Raw genomic sequence first — 18,867 nt, forward strand, 5'->3', positions numbered from 1 at the left:
GATGGAGTTGTCTTTTACAACCCAATTTTATATGGATTCAGACTAGACGTGCAAGTCCTCTCAAAGTGAGCTTTGAATGTATGCTGCTTTTGTGGGCATGGGTTCAAGTACCTGTCCTGTGGCAGCAGTACCAGGTTGCGGTGCGGTCACACCTCTGGGGATGGTACAAGGCAGGGACAAGGAGCTGGAAGTGTGGACCTGGAAGCTGGCCTGCTGTTAAGACCTCTGGAGCGGTACCCTGTGGTACTGTTCGCCCCCATCTCACTGTTTTGTGTGAAAATCTTTTTATTGGTGAGTCAGACGATAACAAATGCCTGAGAAAGTATGTTCCTCGTCACTTTGTTTGCTGGGATGGCTGCGATCTGTAAATCCCATTAGAAATCTGTACTCTTTGTGCGGCTTCCTTTTAAAGTCTGGTTTCTTAGAAGACATGCGTTTTGTTGGGCAACAGGTCAACCATAATAAGGGCTTGTTGGTGCTCGTTGGCTGTCTGTTCAGTTGGTAAACTATGGCAGTGCTTCGGTTTATAAGTCCTCAATGCTTCTATCTTCTTGTCAGCAGAGCATACTGGTACTGCTTGGCTGGACAGGGTTGGCTGTAGCAGGGTTGGCCCCGCTATTTTGAAGAGATGTGACCCAGCTTTAGGTGAGGAAGTTCATGCACTGATAGCAGCGTGTAGCTCTGGCAGACCCCATGCTGCCATAACTAAGCACTGGCTGATACACGCTACGATGGAGCCAGCTGTTCTCAGCTGAAAGTATATCCCGTGGAGCTGGGCGTTGGGGTAAGAACTCTCTCTGCAGCATGGACCTGACCTCCATATGAAATGCTCTTGCTTATGCACCAAAAGCCTGAGGACCTGAAATGGTTTCTTGTATAGAAGGTTGGTTTTCTGGCTATTTTGAATTTTCACCATCTTTGAGAATGGACTGTTTGGCACCTTTGAGGTTTAGCTAGTTCACTGCACTCATTTCCAAGTGGATTTTGTGGGGCTGGTGCAAAGCTGCTTGAGCATAGAGTTCTCTTGTAGGGCTGCGAGGTTGTTGAATGTTGGCTCACGTTACCTTTTGTTGTTCCGTGATTTCTAGAGAATTCGCCTGGTACTCCCTGTTTTTTGCATCTTTAGGGTTAAATTATTTGTCTGGCACGTTTTGGAGCTGATTTTGAAAGCTCTAGACAGGGAGAGGAGGCAAGGCCAGCTGGAATAGAGCATACAGGAGGGGCCCTACCAAACTGTCAGTGCCTTGGAAGGCAAAAGCTCTCTGGTGCCAGATCTCTCAAATTTATTATATCTAATGTAGTTATGGCCTCTGCTGGAAAAATCTGCTGCCTTCATGTCATCTGTGTGGAAAGAAACACACAGCATGCATATACCCTTCCTTGCACAATGCCCTTGCATCTATGATAAGGTACATCATGTTCAAGCAAGAAAATTGGTCTCTGGTCATAGCTGATGTCTGTTAATATCTTTATGCCTCTTAAAACTGTTATTTCCAACAGCCCCTGCCACCGTTGTAGAGGAGATGATTCTCATTTACCTGCTTTACAGAAAAATAACTAAAAGCTGGTACAAGGTCACTCCAGGGAATGGAGGACTAAGATAGAACAAGATGCTATAGCTCCTGTGCCACAGCATGACTGGAAGTGTGTGTGTTTGTGTATCTATCCATCATACGACGTGTGCATGAGCAGTTCGTGGAGGAGGCTTCTTGCACGACCTGACATGTGATGGGGGATGCTGGCTTCTTGGTCACATAGTAAGCTTTTTAAGTCATGATGGGAAGCATGCGGAGAAGGACTTGGGGGTATTAGTGGACGAAAAACTGAATATGAGCCAGCAATGTGTGCTCGCGGCCCGGAAAGCCAATTGCATCCTGGGCTGCCTGAAAAGAAGTAAGGCTAGCAGGTTGAGGGAGGTGATTTTGCTGCTCTGCTCTCATGAGACCCCACCTGCAGTACTGCGTTCAGCTCTGGGGCCCCCAACGTAAGAAGGACATGGAGCTGTTAGAGCGAGTCCAGAGGAGGGCCACCAAGATGATGAGAGGGCTGGAGCACCTCTGCTATGAAGACAGGCTGAGAGAGTTGGGGTTGTTCAGCCTGGAGAAGAGAAGGCTCCGGGGAGACCCTGTGGCAGCCTTCCAGTACCTGAAGGGGGCCTACAAGAAAGATGGGGAGGGAGTCTTTATCAGGGAGTGTAGAGATAGAATGATGGGTAATGGTTTTAAACTGAAAGAGGATAGATTTAGATTAGATACTAGGAAGAAATTGTTTACTGTGAGGGTGGTGAGGCACTGGAACAGGTTGCCCAGAGGAGCTGTGGCTGCCCCATCCCTGGCAGTGTTCAAGGCCAGGCTGGATGGGGCTTTGAGCAGCCTGGTCTAGTGGAAGGTGTCCCTGGAACACCCAGACTAGATGATCTTTAAGGTCCCTTCCAACCCAAACCATTCTGTGATTTGAGATGTGTAGTTCTGCAGTGCTTTCTTCAGAGGTTGTGAACTCTGCTGAGGAGTTTTTTCCCCTGCTGCTGTGCAGGGTTGTAAGTAGACTTTCTTGATGATCATTGAGTGAAGAAATCCTGTGAGAACAGTGATTCATGTCTTCAAGGTTAGAGACTAGAGGGTTAGTCTTCATGGATGACCTAAGCATGGATCTTGTTTTATTTGGCCAGACCCTCTGTCTGCTGGAAAATACAAACATGCCTGTATACATGATTTTAAAAAATTACTATGGGTCCATGTCCATTTGGCGTTGACCCTTTTATTTAGACAGCCTAGCATTTTCCATACAAAAATTGTGACCTTTCACTAAGGAGCTCTTAAAACTTCCATTGTTTGCAGTAGGCTGTTGACATTTGGTAGGGGAAGCACCATCAGAGAACAAAGTGCCTTTTCATGTTCCACTAAATTAGATTCAGATTTGAAGGAGATGTAAACTGTTAAAATGAACTAGTTCTTTTTTTTCCTGCTTTCGTTCTTCAGGAAAATTCTGGCATGCTACCAAAAAAAAAAAGTGCCTCCAGTGCTGGACCTGCTGTAACGGTTGCAGCAGTGAGGACAAGAGCCGTGGTGGTAGGAGCTGCCAGAGCAGCTGTGGTAACGGTCGCAGCAGGGTCTTGAAGAGCCCAGCGCACGTTCTCCTGCCTCCCGGCCATGCTGCTTTCTTCCAGGGAATTTCACGGAGCGGGAAACATTTCCCCAGCAAACCTCGGTTCAGCAGTCAGCCCCTGTTGTCTCTGTTCCTTCTCTCCCAAGCAGGTCCTTCCCTCCTGCCTCTTCATACACCCACAGTTCCTAGGTAGAAAAGAGATGGGGCGGTTTGCACGGGTGGATGTAGCCCGTTGCAGTAGACGTCAAGCGTGCCCTCGCTGCAACCGCAGGATTTGGTGATCTTAATTCTGTCATCTAGAAAACTACGTACCTCCATCATCTACAGGGCAGGGAGGCGGCCCTGCCACCTCTCACGGAGCTAGGTCAGACCGCTTGTGCTCAGCGTTACCGCCAGCTTTTTGTCAGCCACGAGAAATTAAACCCACGAGGCAGGATTTCCTATTGGTGTGGAACCCCTGCGCGGTGAGCTCAGCCGCACGGGGCTGGCAGGCGGTGCTGGCAGTCGTACCCAGGATCCAGTCCCAGCTGGGTGTGGAGAAAGGGGAAGATGGCACGGCATAATTGTGCACCAGAAGCTGCACAGTTTGTTCTCTTTCAAGATGATTCTAATGAGGTAGAAAACGGTGATTTTTGATGGCTTTGAAGATTTGAAAATAATTTTGGCATTTGCGTTTATCGAGAGCCCGGCTGTTTCAGCGTGTGTCGCAAGGCTAGGCAGCCGAGCTGATCTGGCAGGGACAGATTCTGCTCTCGGGCAGGGTGTTCTGCTTTCTGCTCCCTTTTGCTTCTCAGAGCCCTAATGCTCGCCTGACCCTTTGAAGCACTTCAGATCAGTAAATGGTCAAAACCCTTGTATTTATTCCTTTCGTTGGGAATTTTTTCGCAGGATTGGTGAGCTGTATCAGTTTATCTACAGGTGAGAATGAAAACTGGGGCCAGCTTTAGGAAGCTGGGCAGACCAGACAAGGAAGGACAAGGGAGCAGGGACAGCCCTTCAGCAGCCACGAGCTGTTAAATTGGTTCAGCCCCTGTCGTGTAATGACACTGAAATAGCCTACCAAGAAAGCAAACATGACTGATTTCTTTCATGGCAGTGCCCAAGCCATATGCAACAAAGACAACAAAAAGCAATCAACGGCTAATCTCCTTTATAGACAAGCCCACACCAAGCGTGGGATAGAAATAGAAAATGCATTTTAGCTGTGATTGGCACAGCAGTGGTCAAAAGAGGATCCAGCATGGATCAAGCCTAAGCTGTTGAGATGTTGAGATTTCAAGGAAGATGCATGTTTACATTAGCATTATTCAAACTTCGCGTAACGTGGGATATTGTGAATTCAATTGTTCTTGGGATGAATAGAAGATCAAGTATTGTCCTTAAACAATAGAACAGTAAAAACAACATCTGTGAACCAACATTTGTAAAAGAATACAACTATCTCCTTTTTAAGAACGGAGAATGGAAGCAGACAGAAGCTATAGCTAAAATTGTTGGAAGCGTTTTGTTTGCTTAAAGACAGTTGTGGAATACTTGTTCGAGGGACTTAATGGCTTTCTATTGCTTTACATATTCAGAGCTTCTCCTCAGCCATCATGGCTCGCTGTTGTAAATGTTCCATGTTTGCAAATCTGGCCACAAGTCTTTCAAGCAGGGCACCCACAAAATAAGCGTTATACCCATTTGACTCCTAATAGAAATGTTAATTAAAAAAAAATGGCAAATAGTATATTAAGAGCACTGTGGCGAAATGGAGAGTGTCCCAGTGCCCAGAGGCTGTGTTCATCATCTTTCCTAACTGTGAAACTATCCTGTCTTTTCTTGTTGACCCTTCCTTCATTTGCTACCCCCTTTCAACCTTCTGCAACCAGTGAGATCAAAACCATGTTGATGGAAGTTCTTGTAAATAATGGGGCTCAGATACAGCATTTGTTTGAGTGCAATATATGTCTCTAGAATGAAGACTGCTCCATATGTATGCTCCTCAAAATGAGATCTTAGACCTGTCTTTCTGGAGAGCAGAGCTCCAGTTTGGAAATAAAACATTGACACTTCTAGAGGACAGAGCATTGCAGGGCTCTGTTGCAGTGGTCATGGTTTTACCTGTAGGTTACTGGTTTGAATCTGGCCAGTTCAATAAAAATATTTTAATATGTTCCAAGGTGAAGGTGGTGATCTATATATGGTTCCACAGAGTGTGGTAAATCTCCTTTGTAGGTTGTAGCTCTTGTTTTCCACTTTTTTTCTGTGCTAAGTAGGGAGCTCTTCGGAGGCGGTTGTTGAAACAGTGCAGCGTGGTGGGGCCCTGCTCTCCTCGGGGGCTCCAGGCAGAGGTCAGAATTCTGTCGTATGCGATAAACTTGCATAGGTTATCGACAGTCTCCTGTATGTCACAGGTTGAAGTGGAATGATCTTTTTCTGAAAAACAAACTGTTGGGCGTTGGCCGTTTTCATGGTTTCTGAATCTGCCACCAATTCTTTTGAAGGCTTGGAGCTTTGGAAAGTAAAGGGAGGGGGAGGGAAGGAGATTCAGAGTTTGGAATCCCTGAGGCTGGGAGTCTTATGTGACTATCCCCTCCAGAGAAACAACATCGCTGTTAAGTTTCTCTTTGTGATAGCCACTTCAGGAGGAAGATGAAATGCTGAATTACATTTGAGAAATGTTGTTAGATGTCTGAGATGAAATCATATAGCCATGTCTTAGATGAAATAGTAGAATGAGGGAGGAAAGAATTGTTTAGATTAAAAGGGGAAAGAAAAGCTGCTTCAGATCCCTAAAACTCTTCTGGAGATTGTTTTTCTTCCTTTAGACTTTTGTGAGAAAACCTGGGGTCTGTGACCAAGAGGACCCACATGTCCTAACCCAAGAGAACTGGGTCACGTCACTGGGATTTTATGCCTTTGTCTGTATGCTAGAAATGGAAATATTCTCAACTCCCTTCTTGCACTAAGCCAGCCCCCAAAAGGTAGGAAAAATGGATTGCCAAAAATAAATCTTTTTTTTTTCCCCTTGTCTCTCTGCAGCAATTCGGCAAAATCCTTGATGTAGAGATAATCTTTAATGAGCGTGGCTCGAAGGTAAGTCCTGTTTCTGTACCCACTTCTCTTGTTTTGATTGCAGAGTAAAAGGCAGTTCATTGCCTAGAGAATATACTCTGTAGAGATCAGCAGGAATTAGTGTGATGGGGGAAGGGAAAAGCTATTTTGGGGACTGTCTCCTGTTCCCTCTGACTCCAGACTCTGAGCATGGTCCTTTCTGGGCAGCATGTACAAATGCTCCTAGACACTCCTGTCTGTAATGTGGGATCAGGTTTCCCAGCCTTTTAAACAAACAGGGAGTCAGTCCCTTGAGCCTTCGTGCCAACCCGTTCCCATTGCACTAGCCTTGGGTGCCCTGTGGGGAAGGCAGAATAAGGTAAAACAGCTTTGTGTGATAGGAGAGTGTAAGAACAAAGCCTAACGCCCCCCCCCCAACATGTTACATGAAAATATTTCTATAGAAGACCTGTCATATCTCATATGTGAAAGGATTTTATTTACCCTGTTCTGCAGACTTACTCAGCACTTCTGAGATACTGACTTTTCATGTTTGAGATATTTGATGCTTAATACAAGCATCCTCGTTCCACTTGCCCTGCCCTGTGTGGTCTTCTCCCCACTGAATTTGCATTCACACACCTATATATTAAGAGGGAGGTTTTATTGAGGGTTAAAAGATAATTTATTTCTCTGGAGGTGAGATTTCAAATGTTGCTCAGGTCAGCTGCAGAGAGATTCAGTGATCTTTGTCCTGATTGGCAATTGGTTCTCATCACGTAACCAGTATCACCACAATGACAAATTGATGTGATTCTCTCTCTGCCCAGGAGGTTCAGCACTGGAATAGCAGGGAGTTTTGCAGGTCAGGAGCGAGGTGCATTGCCAAAGCTCTATGGGGGTAGCTTGCACAGTGCATGTCTATACTCTGCTTGACTTAATCAATGCTAAGATTCCCATTTTCAATTAAAACAAAGTTTCCCTCCTCCCCCCACACACGTGTGTGCACATGTGTGCATGCACACAAGAGATTTTGAAGTTGCAATTCAGCTAAGCTAAGCTAAGTTTAGAGTCTATGCCTTTCGCTTGGATTTGAGGTTCACAGTCTTAAGATGGCCTCTTTGCTTCAACATATATTCTGGGGTATGTTCATGTTCAGAGCCCTCTGCAAATTTCCACCCATGTTGCTCAAGATGCATTCTGAAATTCTTCAGTCTCTGTATTAGCTGGAAACCAGAAAGCAGTTGATCTGTACACAAACGAAATGAGTGTTAGCCCTTTCCCCATCCTTTGTTTGTGCTTAATAACATGTTTTTTGTTTTGGTTTGTTTTTTTTAATAAGACAGTCTCAACAAGTAAATGTCTATATGGCTTAGTTAGAGAGCTTTATTTCCCTGTGTGGATAAAAATCTATACGCTTTACCAAAACAATCAGCTATGCTGAGTTTGTAAATATTTATTCTGCTCTCTGCTGTTCTTCTGATATTTATAGGCCAGAGCTATCTGTGAATTAGTCTTGATTTTAGTCATTTCTATTTGGCTTTGGGAATAGCCTCTGGCCTCTACCAAATCCCTACTTGTTTGGATGTAATTGCGAAAGAAAGAACAAAAATAACTGGCCCGGCAAAGTGGTGAGCTCTATCCTTCATCCCCCACTGCCTGTGCTTTCCAGAACAGTGTTTTCCTCTCCACACATGAACTTCATTCTCTCTTTTCCATCCATACAGCCCTGTATTAAATGCCCACGGCTGCTCTTTCCCTTCTAGGCAACACTAACGTTGGAGGATTTCTGCGAAGACTTGATTTATGACTATGAAAAGTACCTTCTTGTGCAGTTGTTAAAGCCCAAGGTTTCTGGTTTTCAGTTAAAACAAAAATTATAGCTGAAGAGCTCCTTGACGAATTTTATCCTGAGCCCTTAATAAATATATAAAAAAAGAAAACAATCCAAAGATATGTTCTTCAGTCCTTGACCATGCAGTTTTCTACTGCTTTTTTGTCGTCTTACAGCAAAAAGCAGTTGCAAAACTGACAGCCTGTATGAGGGATGGGGCAGAATCTGAACAGAATGAGAAAACACCCAAAGCGTAATTTTGTGGTATCTTTGCATCCTTCTCTACGCAAAATAATTCCTGTTTTAAAAAGAATGCAAGATTATTCCTGCTTAGCATGAAAATGGGAGCCCCCAGTGTTTGAGTGGGGTGTAGCTGCACGAAGCACCTGGTATTCACTTAATAATGGAAAAACAACAGTTTGGTGATCTGATGGTGAAGCAAAGGAAATGGATCTTTCTGGAGGCCACTCACTCACTCTTGGGTTCTTCCTCCACCTCAGGAAAAAAAAAAAAAATCTGAATGCATTTTCCTGCCCTGTGGTTTCCATTCTAATCTAATGATATGAAACCTCTCTCTCTTCTTCTCCTCCTCTCTCTTGGGAATCCGAAAGCAGATGCTCCTGCTGCCTGCCTTGTGCTGTGTTCTCAATGCTCCCTCCCCTTCCCCGGGTTCCTAAGGGTTGTAGAGTTTTGTGTATATGTTTTGTAACTATTTAAAAGGTACAGTGGTAAATCCCAAACTGCCCTGGGTTCGCCCCCACCCAGCGTACGATGGGGTTGAGCAGCGCTTTGTCCCTGCTGAGCTGTGGCAGGAGATCTCTGCTGGGATCGCTCCAGGGCTGGTCGGTCGGAGGGACTGGAGGAGGCGTGCGGGTTGCATTCTCCCTTTTGAATCCACCTGAGATGACCAGGCAGTTTTCTTCGACAGCCTGCGGGAAGTGTATCAAACTGGCCGCATCTTCAGGATCTCTGCGTTTTTAGGAAGTTTGGTGACCAAAGAGAGAGCAGCGTGTGTCCGTCAGAGCCACCTCGCACGTCAGGTTCTTGCATTTGGCTTAGGAAATGTTATTTGTTGACTTTCTGTATCGCAGCAGAGTAGGGAGGCGGTTAATAATTAGTTTTGCTGATTCTCCTTTCAGAGCAATGCGAATTCTTGTTTCCTAACTCGATTTCTGCCCAGATTCAATCTGTTTAGTAGGATTATATGGGCCCTGGTAGACTTCACACTGATATTGCTTTGCTACGTAGGAGAAACAAGATACAAACTTTAAATATCCCTTGAATTTCATTTTGTTTTATTCTTGTTTAATAGAATGACATCAGTCTTCCCTTGATGCATTTAGGTTTTTTGCTTGCTTCCAGGAAACTAGCTGTTTGTTTCATTTATCCTGTTTACCGTTACATTTCTAGTTCTGGCCTGTTTAAGTGCCTTTAAATAGCATTCTGCTCATGGTTGCAGTTTACCATGCACTTCACTGAGCAGTGAATAAAACACCTCCAGAGGAGGTTGAGAGAGAGGATTCCTGCTCCTTTTGTTAGTGGAGATGTATCCTCTAGATGCGTATTTTGGCACTGTTGTGCTGAACCGAACAAGTGGACATATTTGCAGATTTAATGTAGTCTGCCTGCATAACGAGTACCCTGTGGCATTCGTAAAGCTGCAGGGGAAGAGAATCCAAGCTCTTTGCTCATCAGCTGCATACCGTGTGGCATTCCAAGATGTGCCCTCGATGACATTCAGAGACCGAGAGTGCGTAAGCACAGAGTGCAATCTTGGCTGAAGAGGGAGCTTTTTTTTTTTTAGGTTTTTAAATGGTAAAAGTTCATATTAGTGCAGATTGCAAGATCGTGGTTTCAGGATAGTGTAAGTTTATGTCCCTCACTGCCTTCCACTTGGGAGACCCAGGTCTCCAAGTTCTCATATAAGACTGAAGTGTCTCAAAGCGCTTCATATTTATTTCAAAAATTAGTTGTACAGTAGCTTACATCTTGTCTTCACAAAGAAATTGCATCTATTGGTGAGTGGAGTTGTGTAGGTAAACCTGTGCTAACCAAAAACTTGTGCAGAAAGCTGTGTGGAAACAGTTAGGGGTTTTTTGTGTTTGCAGTTACCTGTTTAGGTTTTGGTAACTGTGCTAAGAAGACTGTAAGTTTGCATGTGCATTTATTTCTTCTTTGAATGGATTAGGTGCTTTGAGTTGAGCCACTCTTGTTCTGGAGTTAGTTTCCACTTGTCGAAATAGATACAACCCCTTGTTATGTAGAAGAAATTAGAGGTCTTGTTTTCATTTTAATTCTGTTTTTATAATTTTTGTTCGGATGTCATCAGTTGAGCCAGAAATACAAATAGTGTTATTAACACAAAGAAGCTTAATAACAAACTAAGTACCAGCACCAGCGTCGCTTTCTCAGGTCACCACATCCCTTTATAGTGCCAATGGCGTGAAGGAGACACGACCTGCGTCCCTTTATCCTAGTTCAGTGAAGTTCAGTTTTATGCCTTCAACTCTGTGATACTAAACTAGTGAGTTAAATTAGTCCCTATACTGAACTGGTTTGTTTAGACTTGATTAATTAAGGCTGAAGTTGATGGCTTGATAGTATAAGCTGATGTACTGCTCCTGTGGGAGCGCCTTCCCAGCGGTGCTCGTTTCACCGTGTAGGGAGTCGAATCCAGGGTGCTAAATTAGCAAAAAACCTGATGCAGCATGGAGACAGAGAGAGGAATGAGCTTGTCTTCTGCCAGCTTAGCTAGTTGAACTCACAGACGACACGGTGAGACCACGATCGATCGAGGGAGGAGGAGGAGGAGGAGCACCCACCCAGGGACCCAACTTGCCCGGAGCGGCTCGGAAGCCCCACGGTGCTGGCCAGGCTCCCCCGCTTCGCTCCTCCGTTTTGCAGGAGGGATCGGCGGTGGAGCCACACAATGAGTTGAACTGGGAGGAATGATCCAGCTTCAAAATAGCCCTGCAGGTGTTTTTTGAAGATGCGTTTATGGTTTTGGGGTTTTTTTTAGCCAGATCAATTCCCGCATCTGATTGCCCGGGTTGCGCGGGGATGGGTGCTTTACGCCCATGTGCCCTAATGCGCTCCGAGTGCGGCACGGAGGAGCTGGGAGAGCTGCTGAAATGGTGGCAGCTTGGTTTACGCCGATTCCCTCACCAATTTAGAGCGGGCGTTTGCGTGTGTAACTTCAGTAATGTGTTCCTGAATTCCGTGCTGTGTTTCTGTCGGAGCATTCAGCCCTGCTCATCTCAGGTGGATTATAGCTGAAACCCTCCTACTCTCTCCGGATGCCTTGGAAACAGCCTATACTGTTGTCTCCTTGGCCATTTTTTCAGGCTCCTAAAAGTTTGTTTATTATGGCAATTGGGGGGGGGGGGGTGGAAAAGAAAAAACTTGGTGAAAAACAAGCACAGCAGCAGATGACAGCAAGGCGGGTTGCTGGCTGCGTGCTCCAGTGGTACAAGGCAAAGACGCTGCTGCTGAGGTGACTGGTCTAAACTCCGTGACAAATGAAGGGTTAACAATGCATGGATTTCAAGGGGCTCTGTTTAGTTTCCTTTGGTTTTATTTTCTTTTTTTTTTTTTTTTTATTTTACTTTATTTTTTTGTTGTTGTTTTTTGTTTAATTTCTGTGTTCTGGCCACACCCAGGAGAACCGTCTGCTTTTGATTTCTCCCTTTACGGTTACATGGTAAATTTTCTTTCTCATTCTTCAGAGATGGAAACATTCAAATACTATATATATACATTTATTTTTTTTTTTCACTGCTCATCATGTTGCTTGTTATTTATTGCAGAGTCTGAGGCCAGACTAAAAGGGTGGCAGTTACTCGGTCTCTTCAGGCCCTTTGAATAAACCTTTGGGTGAAAAGGGGGATAGTCTGGCACTGTGAATTACACCAGTCCTAAAAATGTTTGCTGGGGTTATTTAGCAATTTCTGGGTACACTGAGGCTTAAACTTATTTTCTGCTTGGGAGAAGTTCCTGGCAGTTGCTGGTGGAGAGGAATTGTTGAAAATTTCAGCCTTGTTACCATAACAGCATTATTAAACTGAAGCTATTTGTATAATCTAAATATTGGAAACTTTAAGCCTTTTTTTTTTTTTACCCAGGATTGTATCTTCCCTTCCTCTGGCTCCATACCTACTACTATGGAGCAAACCAGTACCTGCTATAAAGCTAAGCTAGTAAATATTGGACATCTGCCACCTCTTTTTTTTTCTTTCTTTCTTTTTTTTTTTTTTTTTTTTTTCAAGGGCAAGACAACCTTGGGAGGAAAAACTGAGAATTGTTTGTTGTATATGTATTTAGGTACAGATTAATCCCTATTCTTTACAGGTCATCTGTGAGAAGGAATTAAAAATACGTGTATGTGCTTTTTTTTCTCTCCCACATCAAAAATATGTATATACATAATTGCTAGGTTTTAAACTTAGAAATAACAAAAATGTCAAGCGTGGCTCACCTAATTTTCTTCATGAAAATTTGAATGTCTAAGAGACGAATTAAGACAACAAGCCAAGGGGGCACAAATACTGACTCTGCCATAGTCAACTTTGTAAAGCATTAATTCAGCATTGACATTAAATGGTTCTCAACAAAGAGAGTTGCATGAGCTAAGGATTGATCTGTCAATAAAACAAAAATTGTGGTTAATTAGTGATGTTGTTCAGAATCAGATTAATTCTGGTGTAATTCACATTAATTATTTTCATACAGTCTGCACGTGGATTGTACCCTACCTTGAGTTAACTTACTAAAAATATTGAAAATTCCTGTTTAGTTTAAAGATATTTAATGATAATGTGGTTTTTAAAATCCCGTACAGACTTCACTAATTGCAAACAAATGTGAATTAAAATAGTCTTAGTTTGGTTCTAGCCTGCACAGATTAATGTCTAAAAAATTACCTTCCCTCTGCTCTCCAGCTTTCAGTTCACATCATCACCGAAGACATAAATTTCATTCGGTCTCCACAGGCTTGTCTAGAACAAACAGAAATTTTAATGTAAAAAGAGAAGAGGGAAATAGAGATTCCTCTTGCAGTCTTTACCTCCCCTCCTCCCCCAGCCTTTTAAAGATGCTTTTTCCCCGTTATATAGAACCAGAGGGAAAGGTGGTGTTCTATTTCTCAGTCTTGCCTTTCTCTGTAGGGGTTCTTTGAAGCAGACACGATACCCTATCCCTTCATAATCAGCTTTGCTATTACACCCCCCGCACTCCCCCCCAGTTCCCCGCAACATATTTGAGTAACATGCGGTTGGGCTGGTTTATTAGCCCCTATCCTTGTAGCTCCAATTTTAATTCATTTAAACAGAAAACTTTTATGCTGTTCTGAAAAAGGCATCAGTCAGTTATTTATATAGCTTTTTATTTATAGCTGGAGAAATTAAATTATCTGAAGCTTTAGATTATTGGGTTGGAGCCCAAAGGAGCGCTCTCGCTGATCTCCACATTGCAGTACTTGGCTAAATTCTTTTTATTATTGCTGTTCAGGGGGAAAAAAAGAAAAAAAAACCCAAAAAACTAAAAAAAAACCCCCAAACCGACCTGCATTTTACAAATGTGTAAGTTTTGTGCTGGAAACCTAGCTGTGGATGATAAAGGCCAGCATGTGCAAACGGCTTGGGCTTTTTAAGATTAGTATTGTAAAGACCTTTAAAAAGCACTTGAAGAATGATGGCTTGCTTGTGTCTTGTTGCTGACAGTGCTTAGAAATCAAGATGCTATTTTTTTTTTTTGGGTCCAGTCCATACGTATCGACCCCAAGCTGCACGGAGGGAGCTGCGAGGCAGCATGCCATTTCCCTGACAAGGCATAGCAGTAGATCACTCGCATCACCTTGCTCTCCAGTTCATATCGGGAGTTTCCATTGCATCAAATGCAAGCTTTGTTCTTCCTGCTCCTGAGGGTATTGAGCCAGCAGAGATTGCTCTGTGTACATTAAACCGGTATTTGATTTATACCGATCCACAGGAGCCAGTTACTCCTGTTCTTAAGGTACCCTATAAGCAGAATGCAACGAAGTGTTTTGTTTGACCCCGCTCTCTGTCATGGCATGAAGAATATCTCATCACAGTTGTCTGTAGTAAGATACCATTTGTTACTGGTTCAAATCCTAATTCACTTAGTCATGTTGGCTCTGTTTGAATGCCAGCGCGCTCATCTCCGTGGAAGAAGCATGATCTCTTCCCTGCCCTGTTACGCAACTGCATGAGTTGGCAGCAGCATGAGCATGTAGGACAGGCGGGTCGCGTGCGCCTTCGTGGATGCGGTAAACCTAAATTCGTCTAACCGCAGGGACGTTTTAGTAGTCCTTGAGCCTTTGTGGTTGCTCCGAGCAGGGTACGTCAGTTTTTCCTCAAACTTGGTGGTCTAACCGGGCAGAGGTGTGTTGCTATCCACGGCGCAGAGGTTGCCAACTCAGAACAAAGCCAAGTAAGATGGGAGGCAGGGTGGGAGGGACGTAGCAGCGGCTCAGCGGCGTCAGACAAATCCTGCCTTTACCGATGAATCGGTGTTTCAAGTCCAACGCAGTCAAGTCCAACACAGTACTCGTAGATAGGAAAATTTTGAAACCAGAGTACGCGATACTCGAAATCTTCACGTTAAGTAATGTTTATTTGGTGGTGCCACCTAGAAGCCCTGCTTACTTTCAGGGCCCCGTGCGTTATTAGGGAAGTTACAGGCATAGGAGTAGACATGAGCTGTGCCCTGAAGAGCTTACAAGGGATGCTTTACAAACAGCCCTTCCTCTCAACAGTTTTCTAAGGTAGGTAATTATTATTGTCTCCATTTTACAGGTGGGAAAAGCAAGGTTCAGTGTTTGGTTTGCCCAAAGCTTCGCAGAATTCCTGGTGCCAGGCGTGAACTCAGATCGCTGCTCGCTCTCGTAGCAGTTTCTCAAGAGAACGAAGTGCTGCTCAGTGTCGATGTCCTGTACTGTGTCTGGGGTGGGCGGGGGGGTCCTGCAAAGCATGCCTGTTAATGAGCAGAGGGGAGAGAAGCCCCGCTTAGGCTTGACCAACTTGCCTATGTCGGAGCAGGGTTTAGTGTTTTTAAACAAACCAACCAAAAAAAAATTGTCTCGAGTAACTTTGTACTTCTTTTTTGGTCTGGCCTCAATTGCTTTTATGTTTTCTTTTTTTTTTAATTACTCTTATTATTCTTATTATGATTACAGTTCCTTTATTTTATCGAATTTAATTTCTTTCATTTATGAAACATGCATGAACCAACAATGTGACTCTAGGAGGTTATTGCTGAGTTGTGCTGATGTCGATTTCATACTGTGATATTTTTTCTCTATTTACCTAGAGATCAGTATTTCAATATATAACGATGTGCATGTTTTCCCCCCTTCTCCCGCTGCATGCAGGGATTCGGGTTCGTAACTTTCGAGAATAGTGCTGATGCAGACAGGGCCAGGGAGAAATTACACGGCACCGTGGTAGAGGGCCGTAAAATCGAGGTGCATGTCTTCAGTAATTCAATTTCTTCTTTATATTTATTCTTTTGGTTTCTTTTTGTGTCTTGCCTCACTTATTTCACATTTGGATCCCAGTCTCGTGTGTGCGTGTGTGTTTGTGTCTGTGTCCTTCACCTCCCTGCACTGAAATGTATAAAAGTTTACACCCCTTACGGAATATTTTTATTGTTGTTTTGGGTATTTTTTTCTTTTCTTTCTTCTTTTATTAAGTTTTTTTCCCACCCACTCCGAATTTTTGCCCTTCTGCTGTCTTGATTTTTTCCTTTGCTTCAGTTCGCGAGGCTCCGATTTCCTGTTACCAGGCCTGAATAAAACTAACTGAAAGAGTACTGTCCGACTTCTAACTCTTGTGTCCAAAAAAGAAAGCAGGGGGCCAGCCAGTATCCTCTCTTTCCTCCGAGGCCAGTTCTCCTCCATGCAAGTGCGAGACGATGCCCGTGGTGGGAGGGGAGGGGAGACGCGGGGCAGAAGCCCGCAGTGGGCTGTGCTATCCACACCGCTGGCTTCTTGACCTGCCCGCAGTCAAGAGTCGGCTGGGTGAAAGCTAATCCTTAAAGTTTCTAGCTCTCACCGCAGGGGAGTGAAGGGTTAATGTTGGCTGGCCAACATGGCCATATATTGGGCATGCCTGGTGTTGACCAGTTTGGTGTTCCACTGTGTTGAAGGCTAACTGGCGTCTTCCCTCTCTCCTTCTTTCTTTAAAAAAAAAAAAAAAAAAAAAAAAGTACAAATATTAAAACAAAAAAGCCGCCGTTTTTGAGTAAGATGTCTGCATATTTTGCTTTTTTTTTGTTTTGTTTTTTTTATTTCCCTTTTCGATGGTTTAGCGTTTAGGGCCCTTCACTTGACTCACTCTTTCCATGGTAACTATACACAATGCTGGCGATGGTACGAGTTGGCGGTAAGTGAAACAAAAGCGCTAGAGAAGAAGCTTTTTTCTTCTTTTTTTTTTTTTTTAATTTTTCTTAAAATTACAAAAAACCAAAATTAAATAAGAAAGAAAAAATCCATCTGCCATCTCACATTAACACTACGAAATGTGATTTGACTTGTTGTCCCCACCCACCTCCTTCCCCCTTCTCCCCCTTTTATTTTCAATGCTGTTGAGTAATGCCGCCTGGACTTTGGATGTACATATCGTTTTGTAGCAGTCTGAGCTGTTTGATTACTGACTTCATGGTGATTTCCCCTTGCACATCTTACTCAGAGTTACTGAACTCCAGTTTGGCTGGTTTTTATTAATGCACCCATTTCCCCTTCTCTCTCTTCTGCCCCTTCTTTCTGCTGCTCTCTCTTTCTGAGACCTGTTTGTAGCTGTTACTGTTTGTTTTCTCTCTTTTTCTTTCTCTCCCTCCCTCCCTCCCTGATTTATTTCTTTACTCTGTTAAATGCAGCTGTTGGTCTCTTTGCTGACTGGTGGTTTCTGATCGGTTCTGGCAATTTTTCCTTTAAGTGCTTGTGTTGCACTTTGCTGTAGCAGCTGATTTCAGGCACTCGCTCCATCTTAATGATTGTCTGTGAGACCCTATCTCCTCCCTCCTCCCCTCCCCACCCTCTGAATCAATTGTGGGGTTGTTTTTTTTTCTTTCTTTTATCTGTGTGTGTTTAACTGCATGCTCTCAGTCTCATCATTGTTGTTTCCCATTCTTTCTTTTTAAATGTGTAATGTTTCTATTGTTTTGGGGCTGAAACGAGAGTAAAATGTAGCTCCAGACTCCCCACCCTGCGTATGCTCGCCATCCATAAGTCTTAAGGGCCTGAGGCAGCTTTTATTTTTATATCCTTTTTTTTTCTTCTTCTTCTTCACCCTGGCCTCAATTCCCGTTTGGCATGGGTTTTGATAAATTATTGATGTTGTATAAAGACTTCACCCTCCTTGCAAGAACTTTGAGGCTGTCTGACATGGGGCTGCAGTAACTTGGCTTCCAAACTGGTCCATCTTTTCTTTATCAGCACCATCTCTGTGGTAACACCCCACTTGCTTGAGCAATCAAACCGCTTGGAACTATGCAGAGCTCTGTAAAGAGGGTGGAGGGCACAATAAAACCAAAGACCCAGGTCTACTGCTATGTATTTCTTCTTTTTGCTCCATGAGATTTTTGACAAGGAAAAAATAATCTGGAAAAAGATTTGAAAATGATGGGGAGGAAATCGGTGAACGTAGACCCTCCAAACACTTGGTGGCATTCCAGACATCTCCTCAAGTCTTGGGAGTTCAAATCTAAAGCTGATGGACTCCAGGCTACCTTTTTCTATCTAAAAGTATGCCTGCCAGTCACCTGCTGGGTCCCAATCCCATCGGTGAGCTTGAGACACAAGTCAGGTTGTGAACCTGGTTCAGTTCTCCTGCTCTGGGCTGCAGAAATTATCGCTGCCTCTCGAACAGAACCTGGACAAAACCTCCAAAGTTTTGCCCTTTCGATCAATGAGCTGAAAACAAGCATGTGCCAAGGGGTGGCAGGGCGGTGGAGAATCTGCACTTTACTCTCGTTGGCCTTTTGTTTAATGCATAATTTTAAAGTGCCACGTTTAGCTGTAACTTCTATAATTAAATGGCAACTGTTAAAAGTAATTTAAAGATTGCATTCTTGTAAAATTAGTTGTTTAATTTTTTTTTGCTCAGAGAAGTATAGTGTGTGTGTGTGTGTGTGTGGTATCTGACAGTTTTCCACCGTTTTCCCTAATGTCCTATGCTTCCTTCCCTCTCCTCCCCCTCCCTTTCTTACTTTTAGGTTAACAACGCCACTGCGCGAGTGATGACCAATAAGAAGATGGTCACACCTTACGCAAATGGTAAGAGAGACTGTTTGTACTAACGATGAGCTGAAAGGTTTGAAGAAAGACAAAAGGAAAAAGTCGTGATTTCTCCTCAGGACCAAAAATACCCCAAAAGAAACCAATAAAACCCCCACAAACCCTGATTTGTAGCATTATTCTTCAGTATAACCTTTAAGCATTTCTGGAGGAGTACCATTTTACAGATGGAGAAGTGGGGACAGAGAGGAGTAGTGACATGCCCAACGTGGCCAAGCTGGGTAAAGAAACCAAAGACTGATGGCTTGCCCGTCGCTACTGCAAGCTGATGCTGTACAGCGGGATGTGCAGTACTCCTGAGTCTCATTGCCATCATGCAGATACCTAAATGTGAATGCAGAAGCATAACTTAAGATACATAATTGGATATAGCTCAGTTTGGATTCTAACTGTAAAAGTACAGCTGTCCCCAGGCAGTCGGGAAAACAGAGGCATTGCGCTGCTTGTTTGCTCGCTTTTTGTTACAGACTGTGCCTGTGTTCAGTCATTTTCCAGTGAACCTGAATAGAGAAAGACCAAGTTGTTTGGGTAATGAAGAATCCTGTTTCATCGGCATATCTTGGTGGTTCTGTCTGTGCAG

At 43.8% G+C, this 18,867-nt stretch overlaps 1 protein-coding gene across 20 annotated transcripts in view; it reads left to right on the forward strand.

The window, feature by feature from the left end:
• RBFOX2 (RNA binding fox-1 homolog 2) overlaps nt 1-18,867 on the forward strand; it is a 177,530-nt gene that overhangs the window by 133,018 nt on the left and 25,645 nt on the right. For 18 of the 20 annotated variants that reach the window (XR_012653558.1, XR_012653563.1, XR_012653565.1 and 15 more), the window contains 3 exons: nt 6,130-6,183; nt 15,363-15,455; nt 18,206-18,266. Coding sequence is in view for 11 of the 20 variants with exons in the window: in XM_075050972.1 (XP_074907073.1) it covers nt 6,130-6,183; nt 15,363-15,455; nt 18,206-18,266 (208 nt within the window). In the remaining 9 variants the exon portion in view is untranslated. The remainder of the gene's footprint in view (nt 1-6,129; nt 6,184-15,362; nt 15,456-18,205; nt 18,267-18,867) is intronic. The other 2 variants (XM_075050977.1, XM_075050976.1) reach the window with 1 other exon arrangement.

The sequence above is a fragment of the Buteo buteo genome, chromosome 19 (genome assembly GCF_964188355.1).
Source record: "Buteo buteo chromosome 19, bButBut1.hap1.1, whole genome shotgun sequence".
Taxonomy (NCBI): domain Eukaryota; kingdom Metazoa; phylum Chordata; class Aves; order Accipitriformes; family Accipitridae; genus Buteo; species Buteo buteo.